The sequence below is a fragment of the Melospiza melodia genome, chromosome 4 (assembly GCF_035770615.1).
Source record: "Melospiza melodia melodia isolate bMelMel2 chromosome 4, bMelMel2.pri, whole genome shotgun sequence".
Taxonomy (NCBI): Eukaryota; Metazoa; Chordata; class Aves; order Passeriformes; family Passerellidae; genus Melospiza; species Melospiza melodia.
Window position 1 is genome coordinate 70,517,854 of NC_086197.1, and position 17,615 is coordinate 70,535,468.

At 42.3% G+C, this 17,615-nt stretch overlaps 2 protein-coding genes across 2 annotated transcripts; both read left to right on the top strand.

Moving 5' to 3' along the window:
• Positions 1–7,106: 7,106 nt before the first annotated feature.
• Positions 7,107–13,907, top strand: TMBIM4 (transmembrane BAX inhibitor motif containing 4). Its single transcript, XM_063155116.1, has 7 exons — positions 7,107–7,228; positions 8,259–8,367; positions 9,615–9,720; positions 10,792–10,825; positions 11,762–11,879; positions 12,362–12,407; positions 13,079–13,907. The coding sequence occupies exons 1-7, from the start codon at positions 7,135–7,137 to the stop codon at positions 13,283–13,285; spliced, it is 714 nt and encodes a 237-aa protein (XP_063011186.1). The 5' UTR covers positions 7,107–7,134; the 3' UTR covers positions 13,286–13,907.
• Positions 13,908–14,468: 561 nt separating this feature from the next.
• On the top strand, positions 14,469–17,381 carry LLPH (LLP homolog, long-term synaptic facilitation factor). The gene is made up of 3 exons (XM_063155118.1): positions 14,469–14,531; positions 14,632–14,815; positions 17,156–17,381. The coding sequence occupies exons 2-3, from the start codon at positions 14,635–14,637 to the stop codon at positions 17,317–17,319; spliced, it is 345 nt and encodes a 114-aa protein (XP_063011188.1). The 5' UTR covers positions 14,469–14,531; positions 14,632–14,634; the 3' UTR covers positions 17,320–17,381.
• The last annotated feature ends 234 nt before the right edge of the window (positions 17,382–17,615 follow it).

The following is a 17,615-nucleotide window of genomic DNA, read 5'->3' on the forward strand; positions in this document are numbered from 1 at the left end:
ACCATGAAGCAGGTGCAAGCATTCAGGGCAAGTCATCTCCCTTTCCCAGGCTCAGTGTTCCATGGCAGCAAACACACCTGCAAACAATAGCTTGGCAAACCAGCAGGGTTCTCAGGATCTTGGTGAGCAACCATCTCTAAGCAAGGCCAGAATTCCAACCAGTGTCTTTTTGGTGTCCTAGTTTCTGTCCTTTCTGTCCTTTCAGTTGTGAGGCAGATGAGAGAAACTTCAGACAGCAACTTGCAGAGGGCAAGAGCTCAAGCACAGCTGGTGTCACAGCAGAGAACCTTTTCACAAGATCACAACAGCCCACTCAGCCAGCACATATCCTCAAGCTCCCTGTTATTACCAGCGGGGATATTCTCTTCCCAAGCGGCAGTGGGCTGCCAGCCACCACCAAAGATTACAGTGAGGGCAGTAAAACACTGGCACGGGTTGCCCAGAGAGGTGGTGGATGCTCCATCCCTGGAAACACTCAAGGGCACAGTGGATGGGGCTTTGAGCAACCTGGTCGACTTGAAGCTGTCCCTGCTTATCTGTTAGACTAGATGAGACTAGATGCCTTTAGAGGTCCATTCCAACCCAAACTATTGTATGATGATTCTGTGCTTTGTAAAAGTCACTAACAGCAGTCCTTGTAGTCAAAACCTCTGGAGTTCAACATAGAGTGAAACACGGAATTCATTCTTTTTAAATGATGGGGGCTGCTGAGCTGCTTTATTGCTGCAGGAGAAGGGATGCTTCTGCTTTCTAAGTCACAGCATTAACTTCTGGCATTTATACAATCTCAATTCTAAAAGCATTGGAAACATCTAACCCAAATTCCACTTAAAAAAAAAAAAAAAAATAAGAGCAGTTTTTAGGTTTTTCCAAACATTTTCAAGACAGGCAATGCTGACAAGAGTGTGGAAAAAATCCTGAATACAACAAAGATGATTGTCCAGCTCATAGTCTCTGTACAGGCACCACACATCAATTAATACTACTTCTTGTCAAAGTAAAAATCAAGTTTTAAAAGGAACATCTAGCTAAAAATTAAATTGTGATTATCCAAATCTCTGTCTGACTAATGAACCACTGTTCTTCCTGCTAGTATCTAAGAATGCCAAGATTACACAAGATTCACTGATGTTTTAAAAATGGTATTTAATTATTAACACTAAGACCACTCAGTTGAAAGCTCTGTCTTCGACTCTTTTCTCTGTTGTTGGACCAAGTGTAGTATTTAGGGAGCTGTGGAAGTCTTTTCTCGCTGCTGTTCCAGAGAGGCGCCTTGAAGTGACATGGAAGTACTTCGCTGCGTCTGGAGCCACGAGCTTTGTTTCTGCCTTATGCAAAGTGAGCAGCAACAACATATCTGACATACATCTCCCGAGACTCAATGCTGAAGAAGCTGACTTCAGACAGCTAAATAATTAACCTTATGAATAAGCAAAGGATTTGCTGATGACCCACTTCCCAAGGAGCCTGCATGAGGCTGACTACACTCTTGTTCCCTCAGCACCACAACAAACATCTCACCAGTTTCATCCTTCCCTCCATATTTTTGAGCGCTGTAAAGCTCCAGGAGGCTCTTGAAAGCCACTCAGCTGTGGGAAAAACGTCTGGGAAAACTAAGGGCTGCTCAGCACTTTATGGCCCAAAGGCCCCTTAGTGCCTTTGGTGTTTTTGTCTGAAGATGGTGAAAGACTCCAATTACCTCAAGTTTCTTGTCCCAGCCCCTGTGCAGGACACTGCAGGAGTTGCATGCAGCCCTTCACATCGGGGTCAACACGTGTGTGATGGCAGCATGAGGAAATGAGGTGATTCCAGCCATTCCTGGTGCCTTTTGAAGCCCCTCTAGACAAAACCTGGGCGCAAGCAGTGCCTGAGGGTGAAGTGTGTCCTCCTCTCCTCCCAGCTTTGTTAGCTCCTCAAATAAAGAGGGCCATATCTGTGCGGGTACTTCCGTGCTGATGAAGCTCTCCCGGCAGAGACAAGGCTGCATCGACATCAGGGGAAGTTTGCTGGCCTGGTTTTATGGGTGAGCCTTCACATACACATCTCTCACAGAAATAATCAATGCCTTCAGGGTTTTCTGCCAGCTCCTCCTCCCTCTATCCTGCCCTTGCTATGTGCCCAACCCAGTTGTGATATATGTTCCACAAATGCAGGGTGCCATTCCTTATACATTGGAATTTGGCGCCTTTCAGGATGCTCCAAGGTTCTCAGGGTATGGCCTGGCTTTGCAGATATAAGGAAATATAAAGAAGCTCAGTGCCTTCACAGAGGAGCAAATGGAATTGAGATTGATACTCTAAGAGCCATAAAATGGCACCAGACACATTAGGCATCTGCATGCCACCCTTATTTCCACTGACAGTAATGGTTGCTTAAGCACTTTGTACACCTGTAGATACCTATTTACAGACACTCAAGTGCAGTTATTTTCATCTAGAGCTGAATCCTGCTCTTCAATCTCTGCAGGACAGACCTCACCATGAGCTGAAAAGCCACTGCTATTTTAAGTATTTAGGGGTTTTTTTGTCCTTTAGCAGCATACATACTATTAATGTTGTTACACGTGGGAGTTATAATCAGGATTGAATTCAACCAGACACTCAAACAGAAGTAAGCATATCTGACCTCAACTTTTCAAAATGCCAGGAAATAAAAGATTCAGAATTAAAAGTGATCATAACAAAATAAGTTCAAATGTTGAGATAAACTAATTTGTCTTGGGTTTTAGATGACAGAAGGACTGGCTGTTACAGGTGATGGAGGCTGTTCAGTGAGGACAACTGAAGACAATTAAAGAACATTGGAATTTGTACAGAAAGAGTAGTTAAGGGTTTTATAAACAGAGTCCATAGAGCACTCCCAATATTCAGGCAGCTCTAACTGCTAAATTGAAAATGGACAAAATACTAGCAAACTCAGAACAGACTATGCTTTGATGTTTTGTTCAGAGAAACAAACTGAAGAATAATCTGCCTTCTGCTTCACAAGGTAATGCAGTTATTAAATTGGTTTTGTTTGTAACATTACTTCCATGAAGAAGAAAAAGAAATTCCTTTTTACATAAAAAAGGAAAATTTGCCTATATCTGGGCTGTCAGTGTAGCATTTCATATTTTCCTAGGATTCAGTCTTACACGTGGAATAAAATGGTAATGCTCTTTTTTTAAACTTCAGCAGCTACTGAAATAAAAAAGGTGTGATTATAAGCAAAGATAGATTCCAGACTGATCCTGACCTTAAAATATAAAATCTCTCAGCTTGCTAAAATAAGATGGCATCCTTGAAAGACATGAGACTTCTATAAATGGGCAAAAACCTTGAAAGAAGACTTTTAAGACTGCTAGGATTATTAACTACCAGCACTACCCTATTAACTGCAGAGGTATATTTATCCTGAAGTCTTGTTTTCAAAAGGAATTGGACTCACCCTGAGCCCATTCAAAATGTCTCACCCAATCGCATGAATCAAAGCAACATGTCTGTTCAAGAGCTGTTCACAATCCTTAAAATAAAGGTCACAGTGATGGACTGCTGCCTAGTGCCACCAGATAGCTCTGTTCCTAGGCACAGCCCATTTCTTATTGCAGCTAGACCTCCCCTGAGAATAGGATCCAAAACTAACCTGTCATATCTTACCAGAAATGTACATGGTTTTAAACAAAATTTTAAAAAGGAGATAATTGAGTTACAATAGGGCGAGGTGTAATGAAAAAAATATAATGCAGATGGGATTTAACAGGAAAAAGAATGTATCATTATTAAACAAAGATGTGGGCTGTAGGAAACCAAAGAAACATTGAGAGATGCTCTTCATCCTGGAATAGTTTAGCTTTGTGACCTGCTTGCTAAAGGGTAGAGTCTTTCTCATGAAACTGTAAGTACTAAAGAAGATAAACTCTCTTCCCTTGATCAGTGGATTTGAAAATTCACCATCAGGGATTTTACAGAAACAGATGGCACATCTGTCTCTGAGTTTCCTTGTTATTTTCCTGCCCTGTAAGAACATCATGATGGATTTGCACCTGCATATTGTACACATTGAAATATAATTTGGAATAACTTTACAATTACGTGATTGCCTCCACTTCCCATGGAAAACCTTGTAACTTTGAGGATAATTTCATAGTAACTCATGGAATTATTAAATGGTTTGGGTTGGAAGGGACCTTAAAAATCGTCTAGTTCCAATCCCCCTGCCATAGGCAGCAGCACCTTCTACTACACCAGGCTGCTCAAGTTGTTCAAGCCAGCCTTGAACATTTCCAGGGGTGGGGCATCCACAGGTTCTCCGGGCAAGCTGTCCCAGTACCTCACCACCCTCACAGTAAAGAATTTCTTTTTACTATCTAATTTAAAACTACTCTCTTTCATTTCAAAGCCACCATCCCTATCACTACACGCCCTTGTAAAAAATGTACATCTCTGGCTCGCTTGTAGGCCCCCCTTAGATACTGGAAAGCTGCTACGACTCATATTTCTTCAAATTAGGGGTCCTCAGGATCACACAATTACATGATTCCTTTAACTTAGCCAGCTATTTTGAAACTGAGAGACCAAAGCTCACCTGGGGATAAATTAATGGTTAATGGCCATGCGGATGCACCTACATAATCTAACCTTTCCCCTCTGTTTTCCCACATTGCTTTGTATCCATGTGTGCTGTGCTCTTCTGAGCACAAATTGCCTGGATGTTACCTCCCTGTGGAAAGACTGGCAGGCAGCCACAGGGCCCCTTGTGTGACCCTGTGCTCCCAGAACCACACTGCAGCAATACTCCAGCAGTTGTGCCTTATGCATTTGTACGGAGCCACGCAGAGGTCATGGACTTGGCAGTCTGGGAAGAGGAGACCATTTAGTCCTGCCTCAACAAGGGCCGTGATGATGTGAAGATCCACAGATGTATATCAAAGCCATGCTGAGAGGGGTCACTCTGGGAACACTGCTCAAAGCAAACGAAGGGCCTCTGGCACAATGATTTAAAAACAAACCGCTGGAAAGAAGCAGAATCCTGGCAACGCTCCAAGTACCTTTCCCAAGTACCTCTGAGCAACAGATGGACTTTTTCCAGCAAAGCCACCGGTTATGTATAACGCAGACAAAAGGCACAGAGGAGTTCATGGTCCTTACCAGGCCTCCAGTGACAGCGAGCTTCCTCTCCCCACACTGGAGCCCGGAGCAGAAGCTGGGAGAACAGAAAGCTCTTTCACCCCTGCACGCACGCACACGGAGCGGGAGCGTCTAGCCAGCCCCGAGCCAGCCACTGTGGGACTGCCGTGGTTTCAAATAAAAATAGTGTGATGGAGGTATGTTTATGAAAACACCAAATACAGAAAAGAAAGGCAATGTAAAACACACTTTCCTTTTCATAAGGCATTTTTAGCATTTTACAAGGTATACTTTCCCAAGTGAGGAATGGAAAATTGCTAAGGCATTGAAAGCACTCAGGCAGACAGACTCAGTGTCATTAAATGTTCATTCAGTACAGGCATTCCAAAGAACTGCATTCTGTATGTGCTTGCAAGTAACAGGACCTTAAGACAAAAATTATGCTCTCTTTTGGCATGAAAATGGCAGCCTTTATCAGTGTTGCAGAGGTAAATAATTTTCCATTCCCATCTGCAGCAGCTCTGGCAGATTATGCTCCTCGGTGGTGTCACTGGGCGATTTTGCTGCTTTGTCTCTTGCCTGGCCGAATAAGCTGATTACTGACTCTTGGTGGCTTCCATCAGACCAACATCTTCCACACGGGAGGTGGGTGTGTGAGTGCAAAGGCCCACGTGCCTGCTTCCTGCCATCTCCTATCTCCCAGCCTGTGCCTAAACCCCGGCTAACTATTCCACAGCTTTACCCTGATTAGTCTTAAAAGTACTCAAGCTTTCACCCTGAATATTCCCTAGTGCAGTTTAGGCCATGCTACCTCTCATGTGACACTTTCTCCACAACTGGAGGACTGCAACAGCCTTAAAAAGAATATTTGAAGGCTACTGTTATATCTATCCTTCAATTGTCTCAAGCCTCAAACTATTTGCAGGAGTCAACTCCTGCGCCAATGCTCTGAAATGTTCCATTTCTCAGACAGAAGGCCTCTAAGAGGTACTTTAAAGGAAACAGCACTGCATGTATTTGGAGAAGGCAACACCAGATGCTTTACCAGAACTCTAAATGCTTCTTCTGGGAGAGCATCAGTGTTGTTCTTCTGCAGAGGCAGATGCAAGAAAGCACACAGCATAACTGTTTTCAAACAGTTACCATTCAGCAGGGCAAGCAAACTGAAAGATCCTACTTGCAGCAACTGAAAAATGCAAAACGATGGTAAGAAAATTATAAATACTTCCCAGAATATAAAGTCATGCTCATAATTCTTATCTCTGCAAGTGAAAGTGACTTTTCTACTAAGTCACCTCAGTAGAAAAGCTGCTCAAGATTATTTCATCACGAAATCATAGAATTGATTTACTTCTCTCTTGAGAAGCTGAATACAGTTCAGGCCCCTATTTTCCAATTTTCAAAAGCACTTCTAGTCAAATGTATTACATATATTTCTAAAGTGTCTGTTGCTTCAGTTTCTTGGCGCACTTTAGATAATATTCAAGAGTTAAACAAATACCCTGCTGCACAGGTTACCCACATCCCCAGATGGTGCCTTTTGTGATTGCTCAGTGTGAGCTCCCACACGTCCGACTGCACCAAGCGCTTTGTGACGCCTGAGAAACGCCGGGCATCTTTGCTTTCTGCTCAGTTACAGAGTTTGAAGGACGAGACACGCAACTAGGAGAAGGCCGAGGTAAAATTCTGCTTTGCAAGACAGGTTTCTGGAAGTGAAGCCCGTCCCTGTGGGACACAGGCGGACGGGAGCATCAGCCCCACCGCCGCTCCCTGAGGCACCGCCGAACAGGCAGCGTGTGCAGCTGCAGCACCGTCCGGAGGGCAGCGGAGTGCCGCTGCGGCGAAGAGCAGCCCAAGGGCTGGGTTTTCCAGGCTCTGGAAGCTCCCCCAGGCCCTTCAGAGCTCAATTACACACGGCCACTCCGCAGCGCCCGCCACAAAGGCCGCACCCGCGATCGACGCGCTCGGCCGCTCGGCGGGGCGCCCTGCTCGGTGCCACGCCCCCCGGAAGCGGAGAAGGACGGCGGCCATGGCGGGGGAGCAGCGCTACCCGCGGAGCTCCATCGAGGATGACTTCAACTATGGCAGCAACGTGGCCTCGGCCAGCGTCCACATCCGCATGGGTGAGGACTGCGGATGGGTGGGAGAGCCGCACGGCTCCGCCACAGGCCCCCAGCGCTTGCGGAGAGGTCCCGTTGCCCGCAGTGGCGGGGCGGTGAGGGGATGCCCTGCTCTCCCGGCAGGTGCCCCTGTGACACCCCGGTCACCCCCGGCCTTGAGCTGCACTCGGGCTCCGCGCAGTGTTTTAACCTGGCCCAAGGTTGTGAGTGCGGAGCCAGGGCGCTGTTTAGTCCAAGTCAGGCGTCAAGGGTGAGGGGCCGCGGCCGGCGGAGGCTTTGTCGTTTAACCGTGAGTGAAGGGGGTGGGTGTTCTCCGGAGAGCGGGTACCCGTGTACCCGGTACCCTGCGGGATTCAGACCTGGTTCTGTTCAGCGTGATGAGTTTTGGAGTCCAGACATGAACCATGAGATGGTAGTCCCTGCACAGACGCACCTCCCTGAGGTGTGGAGGGAAAGCCTGGACGTGGCAGTGGGTGCCGTGGTCTGTGACACGGCGCTGTTGGACTCTGTGCCCTCACAGGTCTTTTCCAAGCGTATTCATTCTGTGATTCATAAATACTAGAATTAGTGACTGTAATTACAGAAGTGTAGCCATGAGACTGAAGGATTGGAATTTCTTCTGTGAGGTGTGAAAACTTTTGTTTCTTCCAAGCATTTGGCATGCCTTCCATGTTAACCCTCTGTCAGTTAGGTCCATTAGGCAGCAGGAACATGATGGAGAAGGTGTGCTGTCAGTATAGTGAGAATGGGTGTACATAAGTCTTAAACTGATCCAAAGTAAATTCCTTGCAAGTGTTTTCTATATTTCTTTTGTCATCATTGTTAATAGTTAAATAATGGTGTCCAGGAATAAATGCAATTTTGCTGTAATACTGTGTCAGGTTTTCAAAGTAAAATGGCTTTTTACGACTTTGTGTTTTTTCACTATGACTTTGTAACAGTTCCCTCTGAAAATGAAAACTTGTATCTGAATCACTGTTAAAGTTTGAAGCTGTAAGTCAAAAGTGGTTTCATTTTTATTTTCCTTTTCCAGCATTTCTGCGAAAGGTGTACAGCATTCTTTCTGTTCAAGTTCTATTGACCACAGTCACGTCTGCAATCTTCCTATACTCTACTGGAGTGCAGGCATTTGTTCATGACAGGTAAATTCTAAGGTGAAATGCAGCTGTTTGGAATGTGTTAGGTATAAATTATGTAACTTGTTGCTACACTTTGTAATCATTTTTATAATCTGTGGTTTTGTTGCTGTAATAGATACTTTTAAACCTGATTAGGGAATAACTTTTCTTCTCTGACATTTTTCTCCTTGGTTTATTATGAAAACCATTATTACCTTTTTTGTTGTGTTGTTATTTTAATCAATGCTTTATTAATAGTGCTTATTTTAATATTAATGCTGTGCAAACTTTTACATGATGAGATGCAGAACATCTCATTTACTGACATTTCTTGTTTTACAGTCTAAATACTTTTAGAATCTCTTTGGAATGCTGTTGTTTATAGGTGCCTGTTCCAAAAAACAGAATCATGTCTTATTCCTCTTCCTCCCTCTCCCATCTTCTTTTTCCCCTTACCCCCTCCCCACTCCCCCAAAAGAATTAGTCTGCTTAAATTCCTGTGGGCGTGCTTCATTTTGCCTCTCAGATTTTCATGATAAAATAAGTCTCAGAATGTAAACTGTGGTGAACAGGCCAGGGAAAAGACCAGCTGGGAAAGGAGAGCACTGAGTCTGGCTTCAGTTTTCCTCCAAATGCACTTTTGGACTTCTACTTTCACTTTAAAGCCCAAATATAAAGGAGGAATAAACACTGCATGAAAGTTTCAGTTTCTGTATAACCTATAGTGTATACAACAGTGGTTGTAAAACTACAGTTTTCTACATAAACTTGATAATTTTAAATTGTCCTATTTGCTTGGAACTGTTGAGATTTTGTTTCATGTTGGCCCCATTTTTCTTAGAGGGCTACTGGAATGATTTAGCAATACTTACTGGTCACTACTGATTTTCTTTGGTGCGGTTAGTGCCCATGTTTGTTGCATTCGGGTGCTTATGGAAAATAGTTCTCTGAATATGGAGTTCAGAACAGGCAAAACAGTTTTACTTTGTATGGATGGATTTTCTTCTTTGTATGTGCTCATTTTCAGGTCATGGATTACTGGGCAATCTTCAGCTTTAGTATGAAAAAGTTGTCTTTACTTGTGGCTGTGCTATTTTTAACCGATTATCTGTAGTAGTCTTCTTTAAACAGCTTTATTGTAAACTTGCATTACATTTACTTTGGATATCTTTTCCTAGATGATCATTTAAAAATTTGAATTTATGTAAACTGTTCCATAGTCTTACAGATATTTAAGTTTGATTACTTTTTTTTAATATGGAATTTTACAGGCCTGCCTTGCTTTTGATATCTGGGTTTGGATCTCTGGCTGTAATCGTGGCACTGACCCTCTACAGACACCAGCACCCTGTTAATTTATACCTGCTGTTTGGATTTGTAAGTGTTTAATTAAGTTAAATTATTAATTGATTAATTAATTCAATGTAATAGTCCCTTGAATATCTGGCATTATAATTAATTCCTTGAAACTAGAGGTATGTAATTTGTTTTTCTTGCATTCCTTGAAAGATATCCTATATATTTATGAAGGTCTGAGTTACTTTTTGTAGATTCTGCCCACAGGTTGTTCCTACATAGCAGGCACTTCAGGTTTCTTTCAGCATCTTTTTAGAAAGAGTGTTAGAACTTGAAACCAATTTGAGCAAGGGTTATTGCATGTGTGTAGAAATCTTATCTGCTCTTGTTGTTTTGTTGATGTCAGGGATTTTTTCTATGCAACTGCTCAGTAGGAAAGGAGGAGGTATTCCTGTTACCTAAATTGTTAAATGGACAGCCTTCAGCAGAGACCCAAACCAGCCATATAATTTATTCTTCCAGTTGTCTTTTTGATGCTAAATTCTGAGCATGTTTTCAGCACAGGCAGATCTGTCAGAGCTGTCCTCAAATTTTAGTCTTCTGCCTGATGTTGTGAGTATGTAGATCCAGGCTAAGAGTTGCTCTTGGATATTTTGGATTATGTAGCAAATCAGTCTTCTGAAAAGAAGTGACAGTAGCTCAATTAAAATTTGATGTTTCAAGAGTTGCCTAAATTGTGTTTGTGATAAAACAGAAAGACAGCTTTGCTGTGAAGTGAACAGATTATTTAAAGGGTAAGTGTGGAAGGGAAACTGATGCAGACACTGTTAGACAGCTGTCCAACAAAATATTACAAATACATTACTTTTATAGCCCCTTGAATAGTTTGTCAGAAGTGTCATATAAATGCTGTGCACTTACAGTAAGAAATGTAAGTGACATTTTTCTATAGGAAAAGTCTGTCACTCATTTTCACTTTGTATTGTACTTTTTTAATGTAACACAACTTCCAGCCCAAGAGAACAGTGTGATTGCCATTTTCTTGTTGAAAATTAAACATGTTTTCATACCGAAAGATTTAACAGGAAACCTAATGTTTAATGGTTTGATTTTTTTCTTACCCTCCTCTTTTTTTGGGTTTGCTTTTTGTAGACTCTACTGGAAGCACTGACAGTTGCCATTACAGGTAAATAGTAGCCATCCTATTGTCTGATTCCATAAAGAATTTGGAAAATGAATCCATTATATTGTACTAATTGCCATTAGGGTTTTGTAGATGTGACTAAAATGATAATGAATCCTGTTTGAAAATTTCAATGACAGTGATAGGAGTTCAGCAAAACCAGGAAATCAAGGGAGAAAACTGAATTCTGATTCAGAAATGAAACTGTATAAACTTGAAGTGAGAAACTGGGGAATCCATTCTTTCAGTATAGTTAAAAATGTTCTTTTTCATAATGTTCAGATCGATCTTAAAAGTTGAAATAGTCCTACCTGCCCCCTCAATTTCCTCAGAGGGAATCTGAGTTTGGAGAATTCTGTGCTTCATGGTCAGGGTTGAAATGAGGCAGTGTGCAGTCACATCATGGCATCATTGCGAACTATACCTTAGTGCACAAGATGAAACCTCTTCATTGTGGCCTATGATACCCTGATTTGGGGAAAGGAAAGAAAAAGGAGGAAGGAGGGAAGAAAAAGATTGCACGTGTTTCTGCTATCTTTGCTTTCCTGTCCCCTAATCAAAACTTCGAGCATTTTTAGGGGATTGTTTTATTTTTCCCCTTGTTGCAATATTGTGAAAAATTCATACAGTTTTTTTCCTTAAGATCTCTGTTATCTGTGCTTAAAATCCTTTTGCTTTGTTTTGTTGCTGTGTTCATAATTCTGACTAGGGAATACCTTTTATTTTCATTTAAGAAGCTACAGCTCTAAAGTAACTGTCAAACTTAGTACACCATCCCTGAGTCCTATGATCATGAATTTGAAATGCAAAGACAAGTTCAGGCCTAATTTACCAAATTTTGTTCACAGTTAAGTTTAAATTTCTGTTTCCTCAAAAGATAACTCAGCAAATACATAGGGTGGAGTTCTTTAATTGACAGATTACTCTTTCTGTTTATAGTGAGTTTCTATGATGTGTCCATCGTCTTGCAAGCCTTTATTCTTACTACTGCTGTATTTCTTGGATTGACTGCATATACCTTGCAGTCAAAGAGAGATTTCAGCAAATTTGGAGCAGGGTATGTTGTCATATTGATGATTTTTATTTTTAAATTATTTGTTGTTGTTAAGGTTTTGGGTTTTTTTTCTTTCTTAAACCAAGCTTTGCAGGTATAGTAAGGAATACAGGTCAATAGAACCTGCTTCAAGGGAATGGTGAGGGTTATTTATTTAAAATTATTCATTTTACCCATTTCTGATCCTTGGTAAATTCTTTTCAGTGATAAAGAATCTTAAAACAATTACAAAACTAGTTTACATGGATTTTTCACTGAGAGAGAAGGCAGATGTTTCAAATCTTTAAAAAAATTCAAGTTAGAACATAACTTTTGAAAGCTTTACAAAACCTTTACTGCTGAGACCAGTAAACAGTTGGCATCTTAAGAATTCCAGACATTTACTTGCCATATATATTGTGAAGAGATTTTAGAAAGGAGGATATTTTAAGTTAAGTCTAAAAGAATGTATATTGTTGGTCACAGTGTAATTTATTTCCTTTCAGCCTCTTTGCTTGTTTGTGGATTTTAATCATCTCAGGTTTCTTGAGGGTAAGATATTTTGTGTTCACAGTTCAAAGATATTCACAGTATCACAGAATGGTGTGGGTTGGGAGGGACCTTAAGGATCATCTATTCCACCCCCCTGCCATGAGCAGGGACACCTTCCACTAAGATCAGGTCACTCAGACCTGTTACTGACTTCTGGTGTAACTAAAAGTTTTGGATCAGCCCACTGTAGCTTAATGAAAGAAAATTGTTAGCCAGATCCATTACTGTTCTACATCATGCTGGTCATCATTTAACCACACATTTTCAAGTTAGATTTTTGTTGGGTGCTGTTCTTGCCAACATAAAAGGGGTATTTGGGTTGATTGATGAAATTTCTCAATTGAGATCCACTACTTGATGAAGAGAATGTGAAGGACGTTTGAGATTTAATTATATTTTGGTTTTCTAGTTTCTAGTTTTCTAGTCTGCTGTTAGTATTCTGGAGACCAGACCTTCCTCCCTCTTAAATGGAGGCACTTTTACTCAGTCAGAGATTGTGTGACTGGAGAGTATATGGAATAAGAGCATTGAAATATTACCATAATACTGTGGTTTTGTGTACATGACAGTAGAAAGACTGTGTTTTAAATGTGGCATATAATTATGTAGGGATTTTAATATTTAAAAAATGAAATTCACAAGTATCTTTTTCATATTTTATCTGCCTCCAGCTGTTTTTCTATAGTGAGACAGTAGAGTTGGTGTTTGCTGCTGCTGGAGCTCTTCTGTTCTGTGGATTTATTATTTATGACACTCATCTGCTGATGCACAAGTTGTCCCCTGAAGAGTACATACTGGCTGCAATCAATCTCTACTTGGACATCATAAATCTGTTCCTACACCTGCTGCGTTTTCTGGAGGCATTTAATAAAAAATAGTCAAAAGCAGAGTGGTTTGACTACAGCACAATTAAAGTTAAGTTTATGGATGATCTGCAAACTCTGTAGTTCTGCCTTCTAAAGACTGAATCTTTATTATGTTTGCATTCCATGCATATTGGTCTCTCCTTAGGGGGAAAAATGCCTTTTTACATAGCTACAGTTCTTCTCCATGTATATTATGTAGTTAACATGCTGTCTTCATTACAGTCACTTTTTTAATCACTTAATTTGCAGTAATTAATGATTGAAATTTTGCCAACTCCTGTTTACTTCAGAATAAGCTTCCCTGCTGTTCTGTAGCTGCTGAAAATGTTTCCTTTGGGATTGATCATTCGTTTATGTACCACATAAGGGTAGCATGAGTTTATAATTGTGCAATGTTTCACTAAGATAATTTTTTTTTGTTTGGTAAATTGAAATGCTGTCTCTGACAGAGGTATTCTGTCCTAGTTAAGGGCTGTCACTATGGAAGCTGTGAGGGTGTTAAAACAATTAAAGGGAATATTCTTTATTTTAGTACTATTTATTGCCTATCAGTGTTCTGAAAAAATCATTTGGAGATTGATTATGGCATTTTATGAACTTATGTATAATAAAACTCACTGTGTGTCAATAAAAATTGGAAAGCCTTTATTCTGTTCTTGGAGAACTTCGGGATGCTGAGAATGAGCGCTGCAAGACTGGTCGGTGCTGGCAGGGTAGAGGTGCTGGGACTGTGGCTGCTTCCCACGCTGTGAGATGCTGGAGGGGCAGGCAGCCTAGAAACGGTTTTGAAAGGCTTCCTTCCTGTTCGGTAAGGGATTGTTACTGCTCGCAGTCCGGTCAGTGAGGGGTGGGAGACGAGGAATGCCGTACTTGGGGAAGGTGCGCTCCTGCCCGCCCACGCTGCCACCGAGTGCGCTTTCCGTGAGGCCGTCCAGCTACCACTGCGGATGGGTTGGAGCGAGTGTCATAGCCCTAGGATTTCATTCAGAACAGCGGGGCAGGAGCTACGAACAAATCCCTGCTTTTTACGTTGTGATGGAGCACACGTTTATCCTTTCATGCCTTCCGCTCGCCTCGGCCGCGCAGCGCCGTCCGGCACAGCCCCTCGGGGCGCAACGGGAATGCGGCTGCGCGCTCGCTCCGACACTTACGGTAGAGCCCATCTGCCCCCGCGGGCGGCCGGGCGCCTCCGTGTGCGCATGCGCGGGCGGGCCGCGTGGCCTGGCGGGAGTGTGTGTGGCGGCCTCGCGCGCGGCAGGTGAGTGGGTGCCCCCCCCCCCCCCCCCGCCCCGAGCGGGAGAGACCTCCGCCGTGAGCGCGCGAGCCCCCCGTGAGCACTCTCGCTTCCCTCCCCGCAGGACATGGCGAAGAGCCTGAGGAGCAAATGGAGGAGGAAGATGCGGGCCGAGAAGAGGAAGAAGAACGCGCCCAAGGAGCTGGAGAGGCTGAAGAAGATCCTGGGAACCAAAGCGGATGTCATCATGGAGGAGGTCAAGGAGGTGGCGACCGTGGTGCCCCCCGAGAAGGTCCTGGAGGCGAAAGGTGAGTGCAGCTTTTCCCTCCCCGGTGCGGCAGGGCCCCGGTGCTGTTACTGCCCTGTGGCTCTCACCGCCGCCATCAGCCGTGCGAGTGCTTGTTACAGGAGGAGAACAGGCGCTCGGCAAACCTGTGTTTTAAAGCTAAAACACTGACTCTGGTCCTCTCGCAACACTGGCATCCCTACTGTCAATACTGCATCCGGTCACTTGCGGAACAAGGTTATTAACGTTTGTATGTTAATAACAATAACAAAGTATGTAATGTTTTGTATGGAGAAACATCTCTGAGACCCTCAGGTGAATGTGGATTCACCAGTTCGCAGTTGTTCCAATCACAGCATTATGTTTGCTGCCAAACTGTCCTAATTTGAGGAGGCTGCTAAACATAAAGTAGTTGGGGTAGGAGTAATACGGGCCCAGTTTCTGAATACTAATTAGTGTTGCATTGCCACATGGTGCAGGAGTGGATGGTATTAGGTGTCCATAAATAATGCCATCTTTCTCCTTGTGTCTGGAATCATATGTAAAATGTAAAGGAAGTAACCCAGGGAGGGGAAACAAAGGTTTTCAATAGCTGCATACTGGATGGGAGTCAGAACGACACCTCCTCTTTCCAAAATTGACGTCCAAACTAAATCATAGTCTTATTTTGATTCTCCAATTTGTGCCACTTAAGATGTTCTGATACTGGAAATGGAAATAAAATGGTATATATACTTGTCCAATTAAGGTTAGCTTCAAGTATAATCTGTAATTTTGTCCATGGTTCAGATTTGTCCTAGAAACCGGGTGTAAAAGTTATTCTTTAAAGGTTAGTTAGAATTGAATTTCCAAAATGTTTTGGAATGCTCTCAGACTTCTGATGCTGAAGGAGAAATCATTCCTTTAAACCTGGTTTCTGAAATAAATACATGGCTATCTGTAATTTTTGCACCTCCTTCCAACTCTGCTGGCAACTTCTCTATAGTGGCCAGTTTCAGCTGGCTTTTTCAGAGAGATAGCAGCCTCAGAAATACCTAAGAAAATATGTTTTTCACAAAACAGCTACAAGTTTTGTGAAAATAATGGTGTTTTCTTTGAGAGGACTTTTCAGGAGTAAGTGTAGGAGCTCACAATTGCCAAGTGTTACAAGAACTGAAATAGATAAAGACTTCACCCATAATATGTACTTACTGCAGACAGATAAATAATTTTCCAGCCACAGAAAGTATATAGGTAAATATTGCTGACATCTTACCCTATTACTTTAGGGTATTGTTTACAGAACACTGTGAATTTTTTTTTCCGTTTTTCTTAAGAAAAAAATAATATAAGGTCTGCTGTGCTGGATAGGCTTTTGGTTCTGCCACCAGCCCCTGTGCTGATTCTCTGCTGATTGCAAGTATTTGCAGGCCCCCCAGTTTAGGGCTCCATAAGCATCTCTCTGATGCAGATTCCTGTAGCCTCTCAACCTCAGCTGTTGAAGCAGCATGTTGGCCTTTGCCTCCTGAGCTTTGTCTCCCAACATTAGACAAGCAGTACATAAAAGTCTTTTTTCCTCTCCATAAAACTTGTGGTAAAGGCCTGAGTTGCACACATATGGTTTGGGAACAAGGTTGGGATGAAATTACAGAGCACAGTTGCAGTTAGTACTTAGCAAAGTGCTCCTCTTGCACTTTCTTATCTCCTGAGACATGACGTTCGTGGGATGTTAGGCAGCTGGGGACACCGTTCTTGGGAGTGACCGTGTCATGGGCAGTCTTCCTCACCTCTTGGGAGTGACCGTGTCATGGGCAGTGTTCCTCATTGTAGGGATTAATCCTCTCCTGCCTGTCAATGTGTTAGACGTGATGTCATGCTCACACCTTGAGGCAAGTGTGGCATCACTGGCTGATAATTACTACTGTCATTGTATTTCACCTTTTCTCCTTGCTATTCTTTTTACTTGTATTCATTTTCCACTCAGAATAATTTCTTAGAGCAGATCTTAAACGTTACATCCTAAAAAGTGTGTAATTGTGCATATCTTTCAGTAAGCCTCTGGCTTCGTGCATGCTTCCATGATGGAATTACAGTGTTCTTAGACGCAGGATTAGAACAGATTGCTGATGAAAGAATAAGATGCTTTGCCCATACATGACCTTTAGGAAAAATATTGCACATTTACTGTCAACTCTTGAAGTTCTTGGGTCGCAGTTACATTGGTTTGGAAAGTGCTTTCAGTTTATAAACCCTTCAGTTCTCTATGTACAAATACTGTTGTGTCTAGGGATATTTTTATCATTTGGGGGAATCTAGTAACAAAATAGCTCCTGTGAAGCTGATTCAGATATTTTACTCACTAAAAATCCCTTTAATTTTTCAGATGACTGCAAGATGGAGCTGGATAATAAACGAAACAAAAAAACTCTTCTAGACCAGCATGGACAGTACCCAATATGGATGAATTCCAGGCAAAGAAAGAAGCTCAAGGCCCAGCGTGTTAAAGGGAAAAAAAAATCAAAAGTGGCCAAAGGCCTCGTCTGGTAAAATCAGTTTTGTAAAGATCATGAATATTTTATTTAACAAAATAAATTTTCCACATAAATTTATGAGATTTTGTGCTTGGTCACTGCATATAATTTATTGTGTCGAATGAATTTTTGAAGAGACTGTTTGGCCGGCAAATGATGAAAGAAATTGCAGCTTGGTGTCTGCCAAACTTAAAAAGCAAGCTGAGTGCCTTTGAATAACTAATTGTGTGTGGTTAGCTGTTTTCCTGGGGGGGTGAGCATCTTCATCTTTTATACTGTGAGCACCAAAACCAGTAAAGGAACTCCTAAAAG

What these genes read in the sequence shown, in the direction of transcription:
- TMBIM4 (XM_063155116.1), top strand. Translation starts at nt 7,135, where the DNA reads ATGGCGGGGGAGCAGCGCTACCCGCGGAGCTCCATCGAGGATGACTTC. An exon ending in CAGCGTCCACATCCGCATGG is followed by an intron (nt 7,229 to 8,258) that starts GTGAGGACTGCG and finishes TTCCTTTTCCAG; the next exon opens with CATTTCTGCGAAAGGTGTAC. An exon ending in TATACCTGCTGTTTGGATTT is followed by an intron (nt 9,721 to 10,791) that starts GTAAGTGTTTAA and finishes TGCTTTTTGTAG; the next exon opens with ACTCTACTGGAAGCACTGAC.
- LLPH (XM_063155118.1), top strand. Translation starts at nt 14,635, where the DNA reads ATGGCGAAGAGCCTGAGGAGCAAATGGAGGAGGAAGATGCGGGCCGAG. An exon ending in GAAGGTCCTGGAGGCGAAAG is followed by an intron (nt 14,816 to 17,155) that starts GTGAGTGCAGCT and finishes TTAATTTTTCAG; the next exon opens with ATGACTGCAAGATGGAGCTG.